General features: G+C 43.9%; 1 protein-coding gene across 2 annotated transcripts in view; it reads right to left on the bottom strand.

Moving 5' to 3' along the window:
* The window catches only part of grik5 (glutamate receptor, ionotropic, kainate 5), a 93172-nt gene that overhangs the window by 10789 nt on the left and 67689 nt on the right, over window positions 1–14694 (bottom strand). For both annotated transcript variants that reach the window (XM_029451808.1, XM_029451807.1), the window contains 11 exons: window positions 12066–12244; window positions 11319–11372; window positions 10484–10642; window positions 9931–10083; window positions 8733–8837; window positions 5539–5646; window positions 4255–4458; window positions 2681–2794; window positions 1980–2089; window positions 1562–1735; window positions 527–692 (listed from right to left, as the gene is read on the bottom strand). In XM_029451808.1, coding sequence (XP_029307668.1) covers window positions 527–692; window positions 1562–1735; window positions 1980–2089; window positions 2681–2794; window positions 4255–4458; window positions 5539–5646; window positions 8733–8837; window positions 9931–10083; window positions 10484–10642; window positions 11319–11372; window positions 12066–12244 — 1526 coding nt within the window. The remainder of the gene's footprint in view (window positions 1–526; window positions 693–1561; window positions 1736–1979; window positions 2090–2680; window positions 2795–4254; window positions 4459–5538; window positions 5647–8732; window positions 8838–9930; window positions 10084–10483; window positions 10643–11318; window positions 11373–12065; window positions 12245–14694) is intronic.

The following is a 14694-nucleotide window of genomic DNA, read 5'->3' as shown; positions in this document are numbered from 1 at the left end:
TCAACATGGACAAACACCAGGAGAATGCACAGCACACACACACACACACACACACACACACACACACACACACTCACACTCACAATTTGGCATGCAGCCATTTCTCATGCATGCACACAAGTAAACAAATACATTTTTATTTCTTTATATATATATATATATACTCACCTACACTCACTCCCACATGCAAACACACCTACACACAAAGACAAAACACACACACACACACACACACACGCACGCTCTATGACAAACACAGATGCTGCAAGCACTCTCATAAGCAAACACAGGCAGTCAGCCACTTAACACAAACACAAACAGCCATAAAGGAAACAACAGTGGAACCTTTTCATACAGTAGCCAATATGAGGACAACAACTCACTTTGGGAACACAAACTAAATCACACGTGCACAAACAAACGCTGTAAAAGGCGATTCAGGAAGTCGTCAAGATTCTAGACACACATACACTCATTCATAAAAGCCACAGCAAGCCAGAGACGAGGCTGGGGAAGTGGCTCGTACCATGAAGAAGGTCATGGTGCTCCCTCCGTGGATGGTGCCGTACTCGATGTTGGTCTGGTCGGCCAAGTCGTCCGGAGACTCGATGGGGACCTCCATCCTCTGGACGGTCAGGAAGGCAGCCAGGTTGGCCGTGTAGGAGGAGATGATGATCAGGGTGAACGCCCACCTACGAGGAGAAGACGAGGGGAAGACACGTGTGAAAGACAAAAGACTTACAGAAACTAATACAGAGCAAACACTCCACACTCACACCCTCGGAGATGAGACTCTCTTACGACCTTTCTTTCATGTATTAAAACTTTCTTCAAGAAGAACATCATGTACTCAATATACTTAATAATATCCTCCACATCTTGCTCAACTCAGTGTAATTTGCTCTTCCTGTCTTCCTCTACCCTTTATCTCCTTAGCTCTAAGCGATATTGTTTTCTTTACTGCGTATGTGTGTGTGTGTGTGTGTGTGTGTGTGTGTGTGTGTGTGTGTCTTCCCCAGTCACTGTTTGCCACAGGAATATCATCAGGCTACTGTGATGTTTCTGTGAACTTAGCGTTTCTGTATTGTTTGCTTGGTGCTCGGGGATTTCAACTGATCCTAAATGTTATTATCACACACAGCGGATGTGCTATGAAAAAGCAACATCAAGGAAAACTGCAGGTTCTTGATGAAGTAATTAGTCAGCCAGTAAATGTGTGTTTAAACACATGTATTAAGGGGAATGAGCTTTTCAAAATAAAGCCCCTAAAAATCTGGAACAATTTAACACATATTGTCAAAATGGAAAAATGTTCTTAAAATATTAAAAAGTTTTTTTTAAAGAACTATTTTTATGTCTTGGACTTCTTGCCATAATCCTGCCCCTTCTATTACTTAGTTTTAATCATATAATCTTTAATCCTTTTATCATTTTAATGTATTATAAAATCACACATTTGGGTTTTTGCACTCTAGTTTTTGGGATTTTGGAGATAGCTGTCCATGTTTACTACACGTATGAATGTTGACAAAGGCCGTAGTTTCGTCATTCTGTAACTTACCACACTCCGCTCACACATCTGGTGGACAGGGCTCTGGGCATTATCTCTGATCCCTGCTGCATGAAGCCTCCGATAGGGAACCACAGGCTGTTTCCCAGCGTGTACTGGTTCTCCAGCATGTCTCTGCGCTCTCGCAGACACGGGTGAGGGTTGTACCACTCATAGGGGCTCAGCCTGGTGGGGAAACACAGGTAGAGTTAAATAGAGGTGGAATGAACTTGAGGTCAAAATGCAGTACAGCAATGCACCTCCCACTATTCAAGCCTCCACCGATCAGTCATTCAATCCCTGTCAATCTGTCAGTGGGAGGATGTACAAGGTAGGAAATCACAACATGTGACAGGGGACTTGTGTTCAACAAGATAAATGCCGATAGAGCTGCAGACTATTGGTGCGGTGTGTGATGTAAAGTATTGACCTTGCAGCCAGGAAGAGCACACAGCTGACAGCCAGGTAGGCGAGCAGCATGAAGAGCCAGACGGCGGGAGAGAAGGGATCGAGGAAGGAGAAGTAACCCGGCTTCCGACCCTGGAGCAGAGAGAAGGAAGAGACGAAAGAGAAGTGGAGGGATGGATGGAGCAGGATGACAGGAAGGTACAGCGTGTTAGAGAACAAGGTGTCATGTCTCAGCAGTGAAGGAACGTCCCCTCTGCACCACAGGAGGGCAGTGTCCTTCACTGCACGCTGATAGCAAGTCTGCAGTGCTTTGATACGCTAATGCCACAATCCATAAAGCTCCGTTTCACAATGCCTACTGCTGAAGCATACTTGGCTTGGACCCAAAACCTCATTAGCAATGTAAAGCCGCCACTGTTACTCAGTTTCAGAGCACTGACTTATTGAGCAATTTAAATTACACCTATAAATTCCACAGTGGACACAGAGGATGCAGCATGCAGCACACTACGCAAACACAATCCTCGGCTACAGAAAATGAGATCAACTCTTATGTAAGATTCAGTCTGATTCCATAAGAATCCTCAAACAAGTGGAGCTCGCCGTCTTCTGTGTGACCCTGCCAGCTTAAAAGCAGCGCAAACAAAAGAAATAAAATCCAGTACAAGATCTGGAGTGAGTATCACCAAGCGGGCGCCCTGCAGCCCCAGATAACACCCTCACCAGTTGAACTCTGTACAAGATGCTGATCCCCAGGGTCATGAACGGCTTAGAGAAGTCGATAACTTTCTCTCTCTCTGATGTGATGGTGAAGCCGGCAACGGCCAGATCTGCTTTCTGTAGGATTGACAAAGATAGATAGGTGGATAGGTAGTAGTGGGGGCGAGAGAAAGATAGAGGTAGTGGAGGAGAGTCAAGGAGAAAAACGACAAGTGGTCAGATAACTGCGTAAAAATAGAAAGACACTCGACGCCGCACTGTGGAGACGAGAGCGGTTTGTATAAAATGATGATGATGATGATTACACTCTATTGTCAGCTCGTCTCACATCTTTCTTGCAGCTCCATGTGCAACATCGACAAATAAACAGGAACAAGGATACATGCATTCAACCTTTCCTTAAGCAGTACAGTCACTGAAGACAATATATTCAAGCGTACATTTAATCTGGGATTAAAATCCAGATGTCATTTTAGAGTTTCAGTATAATTTTATTCAATTGTTGCAACCTGTCAATCACACCTACACTACACATCTCTGCTGATGCTAACAATTATATTCTTTGTTCGGGACATAGTTGGGCAGCAATAGCATGTTATTACGGTGGTTTCTCAAGGGGTTGACCTCCACGATCTTTGAGCTGTAGAACACTCATAACTACAGACGTAAAGAACAACTTGTTTTACTCCCCCGATGAGACCGAAGGCGACGGAGAAAATAAAGTCTTTGTTTGATGGTTTGAAAATGTTGATTTACCGAATGAAAAATGAAAAGTTTGACTTTGATACTCGAAAACAGATTTGGAGAAAAACATGGGAGACGTGCACTCTCCCTCTGGCACACACACACACACACACACACGCACACACACACGCACACACACACAAACACACACACACACACACACACACACGCACCATCCAAATGAGGCTAATTGCAAGTAAGCACTGGGTGGACGGACTTTCCACCTGTATAAAACCTTGCAGGTCTCTGGCCGCTCTGCTTCCCCTCCATCTCTTCCATTAAAAGCTAATTGATGAACATGGGCCGCTAATTAGAGCTGAGTGATCAGGCAGTGGGGAGGGGGGGAGGGCATGAAGGGAGAGGAAGCGTGGAGCGCTGGGGGAGCACCAGTGTGGCAGGCCCCACACAGGGACCACAGTCTGGTAATTGAAGTATACCGTATGGTAATTAAGCAAAGAGGGGCTCTCATTAGCCTGCTTCCACCAGTGTCTCAGGCGCACTACGTTTGGACAGGGAGAGCAAGAGGGGGGATAAGCTGCGATACGGGAGGGTTACTGCGAGGAAAAGATGGTGCAGACAATGTTAGGCAATGCTACCAGTCTCTTTTGGGGAATTATCAAGTCAGCTTTTGTCCTAGATAAAAGTCTTACTCCCCTCTGAGGGCAATTTGAGACATGGGAAGTTACAGCAGTTGTGGTTTGGGGCCACGGCGTGAGCGAGTGTGTGTGTGTAAAGCATAAGTTTCTGTTTTGTAGAGACACTGGATAGAAGATTTGAGCATGTTGCTGTGAGACGGAGAGAGAGAGAGGCAGGGAGAAGGAGAGTACACTCACCCTGTTGATTAACTCTCCAACCATGCCAGTCCAAGAGCCGTTGGGCTCTGGAGCTCCATACAGCCCATCATCCACCAGCTTGATTTTGAAGGAGAATTTCAAGATGTCTGCCAGCTCCTTCAGCATGTCGACACAGAAGCCCTCGTACTGATCGTTGCCCTGAAAATCCTGGTAGTTGTCTCTGCGCATCACATATGGGTTCTCCTGAGCACGGGGGAAACAAGAGGGGTTTCAATCCAAAGCTAAGAAGTTTTACTGACTGAAACGTAAGGTTCACTGTGTGGTTTACTGTAAAGAAATGAACTGTTATGTCAATAATAGATAGTTCAACATGTTGGGAGGTTGGCTCTCTGGCAGGGAGTGATGAGAAGATCGATACCACTCTCATACTCTGCAAACAGGGAGAAACAGCTAGCCTTACACTCCACCTACACCCCCTTTCAATCTCTCTAAACACGTTAGCGCGTGTTTGTTTAATGCGTACATTTCATTCTTTGTGCTAAGCTAAGCTAACTAAGCTGGCTGTAGCTTTATATTTACTGGAGTTAAAACAGCAAATAAGCGTATTCTCCCAAAATAGCAAACTATTCCTTTAAGAAAGGGAAGTTAGCATAAGTTGCTAAAGAAGAGTCAGGATATGTACATACAATGGCCTCTGAGAGAAAACACCTGCGAGCGTTTGAGACGTACGTTTCACATCTTCACTGAGTTTTGAATTTTGTCCTAAAGAGTTATTCCCCCCCCCCCCAGCACGGATAGATGTATCTTCAAAGCAGAAATCTCTCTTGGCTGCTAAATGTTTGCTGCAGCTGAAAATATACTTTTTTGTTTATGTTCTAAAATATAGTACTGTTTGAGATTATTTGTTGTCCTATGATTATTTATCCATCTAGTTAATATTCTTAAGCTTTGGCAGTAATGTAACATCAACCTTCATACCAATACAGTTTATTTAACGTTATATTAAAGCACAAAGTGTTTTTTGCACATCTCCTGAAGATGATGGAGCCGCATCATCAGCGTAGAGATTTTCTGACATTACTCATATGGGAACCAGACAGAGACAACTTGTGGCGTTCTGACATTATCAGCAGCATTTGGGCTGTTTGAGTTCAGTAACACGTCTCTCTCAGCGCTCAGTCCGTCTCTATGACAGCTAGTGACGGCGAAATGAGCAGAAACAGACCACAACACAGCACGAGCTGCGGCACAGCCTGCGCAGAAACACAAAAACAACTCTGACCTCACCAGCGAGGGGGGTCCAGAAGGGAACGGAGACCTTACCAGTATGGTGGTGACAATGAGGGTCTTGTTGGCCAGCGTCTCCGAGACGTTGATGTCCAGACTGGTGGAGTTCATTGCCAGCGTGTTGTTGGAGAACCAGACGCCGATCTAACAGAGGAAGCAAGAGAAACTCTATGTGGGACACGTCATTTACCGCTAAGCTCTCACTTAACTGCAACTGTTTCACTGTTGTGCTCGGCGACACACCATGAAAAGCAAATTACTATTTTATACCTTTGCATGTTGAATAGTTACCCTTATTGTTACATACTGTATATGCATATGGACTTAATTGGCACACACTGGAGAAAGAAATAACTTTCCAGGCAGAGCAATGATCTGGGACAAGATGGCAAAATATGAGAAGCAGTCATGAGCAGGATGTCTTTTATCCTTTACTAACATCTTTCTTGAATTGCATAAAAAAACACAGCTTGCATTTTTCCATTTTATGGAGACAGTAAAGTCACTTAAGGTACATAAGTGTGTGATTATGACCTAACTAGTGTGCAGGGGTGGAACCGCAGCTCGCAGAGGCATTTCTATGGGAGATATTGCTGTACATTTTGCAATAGGTCAGAGGAGATGTAATAACTCCTCTGACAGAATCACAGCTTTTCTATAACACTCTTTATCCTACCCTGACATTTAAGAGTTGTCTTTTCTCTGTCACTGCGACAGTATTGATGCTGCCGTGCAGACAGGTGGGCAGCGTTAAAATGGTAATTATCGTAACCTCACTCTCCTAAGTCTAGATTTAAGTATAGTTATCTGGTAGTGTTTAGTGTTAGCATGGGAGGCAGCAAGACGTATTAAAGGAAGGTGAAGAGAAAGTGTTTTCTCCAGTCAATGAACCGCGACGTAATTCCCTCAGTCTGGATCTGCAGTGATGTGTATACTCACGCTTCATTTAATCCTGACTTTGAAATGCATTTTGATATCTATCTTCCTTTACCTTTCCTTCTCATGCTCACCAGAGGAGTCGGCGTTGACAGAATAATAACAGCAAAATAGAAAAAGAAAACACCTTGGTTGGCTGAGTCAGCTAACGTTTTATTTTAGATCCCCACATTGACCAACTATCCTTAACAGATGTGATGTGGCACGCAACTAGATGTACTAGTTACGTGCGACCCTGCAGGGAAGGTCCAGAGAATTAAAAATGTTTATCTTACAACTCAAACGTTGAAGCAATAAAACACATTCTGGTTCAATTCAACACACGTGGTGGTTTTGCTGCTGCAGCTTTGATGACCAGGTGGCTAATGTTTGTGAACTTCAGATAGAGAGTGCTCTGTGACGGACATCACTGAGGATGTTCACACACTTTATGCTTTTCACTGATTGTGTTAGACTATGTTTTAATATTTACAATTATCCCGTCATCGCCTCAGCTGTTAGGTAAAAGTTACAGTTTAAGCACTTGGTAGTTATGGATTTAAAGTTCCCCTCGAGACACATTTTAAACTGTGTAAACACGGCTATGATTAATATTTTCTTCCCAAATGAAAATTAAAACTCTGCAAAGGGCCTGGAAGCACATCTCGTCTTTCTCCCTCATTGAGAAATTCTGGATGTATGAATATTCAAATATCACAGGCTTCATGACCCACCCACCGCCGCCGCCGCTCGCGCTCGCTCGACTGCTGAAAGAGCATCAAGATGGCTGGTTAGAGGAAACATCAGAGAGTCAGACGTCTGAGCCTCAGTCAGATTCAGATGAGGAGCAGACTTACCAGAAGAGTAAATGTAGGCATCATCTTTTATTTGTGACATGTTGTTTGTTAACTTGTGACAAAAAGGGAAAATAAACACACAGCCAAACCAAAGAGGGCAGGCGCTGAGCTGAATCATTAAATAATGAATAGCTTGCACACTGCAGGGCTCCAAATGTTCACTTAATTATTACGCCTAAGTGAGATGTTAGCTTGTAACTGACGGTGGCTGACGCAGCGTTACAGGTTGTGAAACATACAATGACATCTAATGAGTGGAAAGAAGCTCTAGTGTCTGGTTTACATACAAAGACTGCACACAGTTTGACTATGCTAATGCAAACTCTCCTTTCTGTATTGATGAGGCCGCTCTGCACGGGAGGTTTCAGGTTTCTCTGCCGGCATTTGCATAAGAGACAGCAATTGGCTTTTGAATTTGTGACATACTAAATCTAGTTTGCCCGGGGAACATAGGAATCTCAGATTTTAGGGAAGTACAAAGAAACCTCCCCCTTCAGCAGAGGAATGTGAAAGCACATCTGCAGTGACACACTTTGCACAGTGACTCACTATAGTCAAGGTCAGACGTGAGTGTATCTTTAAGTTTGGTTTAAATCATGCATATAAACAACAGGATTTTGTAAATCAACGACACAACAGTTTCATATTGTAAAGAGCGGTATAAGATAATATGGATTTATTGCCCTAAATGCGACTCAAGCCTCCTGCTCAGATGCTTGATGTAAATATGTACGATAGCAATATACATAAAGTGCAGAGCATTCCTAAAAAGGAGCAATCACACTTGGAAAAAATAGCATATGATTGTTTAAGAATCGTGGTGTAGGAAACTGCACTGCAGTCATGAGTACTCTGGTCTCGTCTGTCAACAAGAGAACATTGAACTCAATTAGGCCTCCATGTAAATAGTATATACAGTAGTACATGTACAGTACGCAACGTGCTGCACGTCCACTCTGCTTGAGGCCAATTACAAACACTGATTCCTATAAATAAACGTCATCGTTTGTAGGGATGGGAATCAAATAAAGCTTGTTTTTCGATCAGAACACATCAACGTCCTTTAAACAAACAACAACAAACTGAGCGCATGGCACCGGGTCAGTCCAAACATCAAAACACATTCGGAAGACTAAAAAACTAAACTTCCAACACTGATCTGCTATAACATTTAGCAACCGTTTGAAATTCAATTAATGAACAATACAATGCCTGCAGATCAAATGAATGTTAGCACGTAGTTGCAGCTACAGCATGAGCCACATCTGCCGGCAGGTGAAAGGCGTCAAACTATTTTTCACAAAGTACAGATATTTAGCAGCTATCAGGGGAGCCGGCGATGACGCTGATCTCAGTGTTAAACACTCCGGGACGGTGAAATCAGACGGGTGACCTGTAACTAACCCAGAGCCCGTGGGCGTATAATAATCTGCTGCATGAGAACAGGTGACTCCTGACCTCTTTGTGACCTCCTCTGTGTTTCTCCAGGATCCGCAGGGTGTAGTTGGTCCTCTGCCCTTTGCTGTTGAACTCAACACGCCCTGTCAGACCATCGTACTCCACCTGGCAGGCAAACGGACGGAGCGGGGTAAGAAGGCATGAAAGAGGAAGAAAGAACATTAGAGGAGAGTAGGTGGAAACAATGAGGAGAGGAATAAAAACATTTTTCTTCTCACTATCTATCATGATTAGGTGGACAGGGAGTATCTACAGTGATTAGGGGGAAAGAGAGGGTGAGTGTAAAAGAAAGAAGGAGCTAGAGACACAGAGGAAGTGTGTGAGACTGGAGCGGACAGGGGTGATCAGTTTTGGCTCAACTAGGAGAGAGTGACTGAGCGAGAGGCTCAGACAGAGCAGCAGAGAGTCAACAGCTCCCTAATAAGACTCAGAACAGCACCTCACAGCTCTGCTGCTCCAAAACCCAGGTGCTGGCACAGTTAGCGAGATCTATGATGAATGGCACGGTGCTGAAGATGGAGCACACCATGATGTTGACTAACAAAGGCAGATGTCAGGCCGGTGGGAAGGAGGCAGTGAGAGATGGGACTCGGGCTGCCTTGACAACAGGTAGTCGATGAGAGGAACACACAGACGGCCAGAGATGGGAGATGACAAAGAGTAACAAGAGACAGAGGTTACATGCAACATGAGATGAGGATGACACACAATGCTGTACAATAATCCACAAGTCAAGTTAAATCGACCGCAACTGGGATTATTGATGTACGTTTGAGTACAAATGTCAAAATATTTGCACGTTGTACATTTCTCTCATTTATATCGTTATGAAATGAAAATATTTGGGCTGCTGGTGAGCAATGATTATCTTTATAATCTGCTATTTTATTCATTAACCGATAATGAAAATACAAAAAAAATACCAATTATTATCTACTTGCTTCTTACTTCTTACTTTACGATCACATACAATAAAGAAAATCAGCAAAATCTCACGTTTTAGAGACTTTAGCTTGAGGAATGAATCGATGAGGCGATTGATTTTTTGTCAATTCTTTCAGTTCTAATGTGAAGATGTCACCGTTATGAGAAATTGAGATGGAAAGATGTCACTATATTCCATGTAAATATCAAGTGTGGACGCCTTATGTCAAGCTCAAGTGTAATGTGTATGATCCGCAAGACATCAAGCTCTTACCATGCGCAGGTAGTTCATCAGACTGGTCCCGTGTTGCCAGATCTGAGGTGAGGAGCAGCTGAGCGGCTTCACTCCGATTTCCTGACTGCGGTTCAATTCCCTCACCGCCCCCACCACCACATGCACCGCATCAAACATCAGCGCCGACGAGAGCTGTGGAAAGGGCAGAGGAAACAAAAGGAGGGGGAGGAAAGGCAAAGGGGGGGGGAGGGATGGAAACGCAGCGAGGAGAGACAAGGAGTCAAGATGCAATGAGGGAAAGATGTGCGAGCACAGATGATTGAACGGTTAACAGGGATGGAAGGAGAGGGGCAGGGAAAATGTGAGAGAGAAGAGATGTGAGGTACGAGTAAACCAGTGGGGAGGAAACACAGATGGATACATCAATACCCATTAAGTACAAGCAAAAGACTAGCTGAATCTATTTAACTGCTCCATGCATCAGTGTGAGGAATAAAATAGCTTAATGTTTTATGTGGCGCACAAACAAAGCTCTGAAAAATCACTCCTGAATGTGCGCATGCATGAGTACTCGAGTGCCTGTGAGACTGACCGCAGGGCCGGGGTACGTTAGGTCACATCCCTCCCTCCAGGACAGATTGAGGCTCCTGATGAACTCCAAATAGAAGGGATGGGTGGTGTTAAACATGGAGAACCCCACAATGTTGGACTGATCATCCACTATATCATCCAGTCTCAGGAGTGGGAAGTCCTAGAGGAGGAAGAGGAGCAGGGAGGGTGTTTGCACAGAGTGACTATGTTGAAGAAACAAACTGTGCAAAGAGTGAGATAAAGAAAACGAGAGGCTACGGGGGGGGGTGACAACATCTAATCTTTGATGGAGAGAGAAAATAAAGAGTTATAGACAGCGAGGAAAATGGAGAAACAGTGATACAGGGGAAAGAGATGCTGATGGAAATTGCTCCAGTAGATTTCTCACAGAGATATACACACAAGACACGGCATCTAGAGCACACGAGCACATCATGGAGGGAAAACTCAGGCGCACGCCATAAAGTGACATTAATTCAAACGGTAAAAGGGAAGGGGAGTGTATCAAAGAGGCAGATGAGAAACACCAGGAGGTGGCAGGTGGCAGAAGAAGAAAGGGCACGTCTGTCATCACCTTCACCTTCGACCCCTTTTTTCTTCAGTCTCTTTGCAAGCCTCCTGTTCACTTCCACATCTTTGTACAGTGTGTTCACTTCTCAGATCTCCCTCTCTCCCTGCTTCATCTCCTTCTCTCTGTCACCTCTCCTCTCCCCTTTATCTCATACTTTCTCCGCCTTCGCACCTTTGCTTGCTCATAAAAAGGGACAGAGGAGAAGGACCGGGAGTAACAGGTGAAAACGGAGGGACAGAAGATAGAAGAGAGGAAAGGCTCTTACCATTGTGGTGAGGATGTACTTATAAAATGCTGACGTCATCCCCAGTTCTGAAGCCTGTAAACCAAAGAGAGAGACAGAGTAAGATGCAGGGCAGGCGGGATACAGAATGTGGAAGAATAGAAGAGGGAAGATGTAGAAAGATTGATGGAGGAGAGAGAGAGGGGGGGGGGGGGGGGGGGAATAGGGAGAGTTATTGAGAGGCAGGGAGCAAAGGAGACAGTTGGGGGACAAAGTAGGAGAGAATATGGAGGAGAGGGAGCATACGTTAATCACAGTTTTACATCATCAGGCTAACACTAGGACATTTAGCTGAAGGCGGACAGCCGCTCCAATGTGCCCAGTGAAAACATCCCATACACATTCAAACTGTGACTCACTGCGCTGGCTATCGGCATTACAGGCTGTACTATGAATCAGAACAAGCCTGGGTAACATCAGCACCGCGTCCAAGAAAAAGATGTTCTTTTGTCATATATTTTCTTATCAGTGCATGTGATTGTTGCTGGCAGACATGCATACACATTGTTCCCGACGCAGCGCTGGAGGGCAGAGAAGGTAAAATGCATGCTAATTCTGTTACGGCAGCAAACGTGCAGAGTTGTTTTATTTGTATACAGATGATAAGCTCCGCATGCCCTTCATGACTGTAACCTGAATTTCCCAAATGGGTAAGAAAAATGCAAATCCCTGAGCGTTGCTGTGTGTACTGTATACAACTTCCTATCCGTTGATGTTTTGAGAACTGACCTTCTTGAGGATGAGATAGGAGACAGAAGCGTTTGCATCAATGATGATGGTGGCCACTTTGTCGTCACGGATCTCCTTCAGCAGCGGCGTAGGGTCCAGGTTGTCATCCAGCATCCTGATTGACAGCGTATCCCGAGAGATGAGAAAGCGGCGGACCAGTTCCTCCAATCTCAGCAGGCCTGAGGCAGAGCCAAAGCACAGATGAGCTGCATATCAATGTCTGTATCAGTAGACACAAATCATATTTCCAAAAATGTAAGCTTTGCAGGACCGGTGAGAATCTTGATTTATCCTCGGTTGGTCATATGTGACATTTTGCAAAGCATGATCGATGGTTTGTCTAAATCCCCAGGAAATGAAACCTCATTTAATACGAAGTCGACTGTACGTCTGCACCGCTTCTCTTAGGACTTATTTTCATCTATAATCATCTCCACCAAGGAAGGTTTTGTATTCAGTGCCTTGTGTTTGTTTGCTTAGCAGAATATCTCACACTGAACTTGACAGATTCTGTTAGTTGAGGAAGAGTTAGGCCATGTGCCAGGGAATGCTGTAGCTAACGCCACGATGTGGCCATTTATAAAGCACCTCTGAACACCTGAACAGCAAGGAACAGAAGCTAAATTCTTTCTCTGGATTATGTGACGCTACATCAATCTTTCAGAATACATCCATTACACACGAAGACACATTCTCCACCATCTTGATTTCTTTCCATCCCTCCTCCTCCGACGACACATTGACAAAGACAAAGGAACATATACACGTTGGTGTAATGACTTCAGAACAAATGTAATAAAACAGCTTTCCGCTTGAATGTCTGTTTTATACATCACATCACACTCGTGGATCCTCGCACATCTTCCCTCTTTAATGTCACTCGTACAGATTTTGTCCAATGTTTTATGTATTTGGATATTTGGACGAGCCGCCAAAAGAAAGTTTTAAAGATCTCTTCCTTCTTATGATGTATACAAATAATCTGCTTTGAACAACAACAAGTAACAAGTTAATTAATTAGCTCGTTAAAACATGCTGTTTAACTACGAGTTAGTGTAATGCTTTGTTGAGTGTTAAGGTAATAAGCTCAGGCTTCTTTGTTTTATTTATGATATAATGTTCCTGTATTATTTAACCACTTTAGATTTAGACTCAACTTTATTGTCATTGTGCAGAGTGCACGTACAAGCCAATGCAAAAATGTGCTATATTACATACAGGAAGTGCATCGAGTGATGCTATAAACTACTTGTGCAAATGCAGGTTGTGTGTGCAACCAGTAATGTATGAACAGCATGTATATTTAACTGTATGGTCAACTATGGAAAAATACTGGACACAAGATGTCTCCTGCAGGCTTCACTTTACTGTAAGTTGCATATTCAACTTCCAAACATTTCATGTCACTAAAGTTTTCCTTTACATCTTAATTTCTCGAGGATTGATATAAAAATATCCCATAAAATTGGATTGCAATGAGCGAATGCTGTGGTACAGCGAAACCTGACGACATTTAAGCCAGATATGGCACTCCACCAACAGGACGAAATATAACTATAACTCAGTGCTTATGAGTCTGACTCAACTGGAATTAATCTTTGTATGAAGCCCTAATATTCCCAGAGAGGTTTTTAGGTATCCTCCAAAATTGATGGGTACCATCAACCAATCAGTATGACAAATTTCTAAACATCTTCTATTAATAGAATAATAAATCAGGAGAGTTGTGCAGCCTTGGCAGAGATATGCGCTCTTTGAGTGCTTTGAAATTCACTTTGTGTCTGTTGTCTCATCCATCAATGATTGCCTTTCAGATTTTTAAGTGATATATGTAGTGTGACAAAAATAGTGTGTGTTCAAAAAAAATCAATAACCTTAAAATCCGATATTTTTTAAAAACTGGAGGTTCAAGGATTCTGCAAACATCTGGCGAACAGACGGACAGGAAATAAGAGCAGAGACTGAAAACACAGTACTTTTCACACACTCCTCTCGAAAATGAGTGCAACCAATGGCAGTCAACACTCACTTGACATTGTGTGTGGAATGAGCCTTTACCAGGAAGTCTACCCTGATGCTTCTTAATTGTAATTCCATAGTAAAGCACCCCTAGCTATGTAAATAAGTGGCGGGGCAGGCATCTGGGGGAAGGAGGGGAAGGGGAGAGGGAGGAGAGGTAGCGCACAGAGCCCTTCAGCAGGAGAAAGCCTCTGTAAGCAGTGGGGTAATCACTGAACCAGGCCAAAACTTTAATTAGTTTGAAGAAGGAGGGGAAAAAATCAATGCACTTTACAGCTTCCTCTCCTCCCCTCTCTCTACACTCTCCCTCTCACACATAAGCTCTAACCTCTCCAGCTCTCTCGTCTTAGCCCTGTGCTCTAGTTACCTCTCTCTGTCTTTATCCATCTTGCTCTTCCGCCACCACGGTCTCCTCCTCCTTGCTCTCAGTCTCTCCCTCTCGCTGTCCTTAACCTCATCCATCTCATGAAAACTGCATAATGGAATTAGGCTCAGATAGCCCGTTGTGACCCAGGCACAGCGAGAGAACGATACATCGGAAATGACCCAAAATCTCTCTCCTCTGGCAGAATATCTATGCTACTTCCACCGGATACACAGGGGGAATGTA

The sequence above is a fragment of the Cottoperca gobio genome, chromosome 16, assembly GCF_900634415.1.
Source record: "Cottoperca gobio chromosome 16, fCotGob3.1, whole genome shotgun sequence".
Taxonomy (NCBI): Eukaryota; Metazoa; Chordata; class Actinopteri; order Perciformes; family Bovichtidae; genus Cottoperca; species Cottoperca gobio.
The sequence above is the reverse complement of the archived record's forward strand: the minus strand, read 5'-3'. Positions and strand labels throughout refer to the sequence as shown.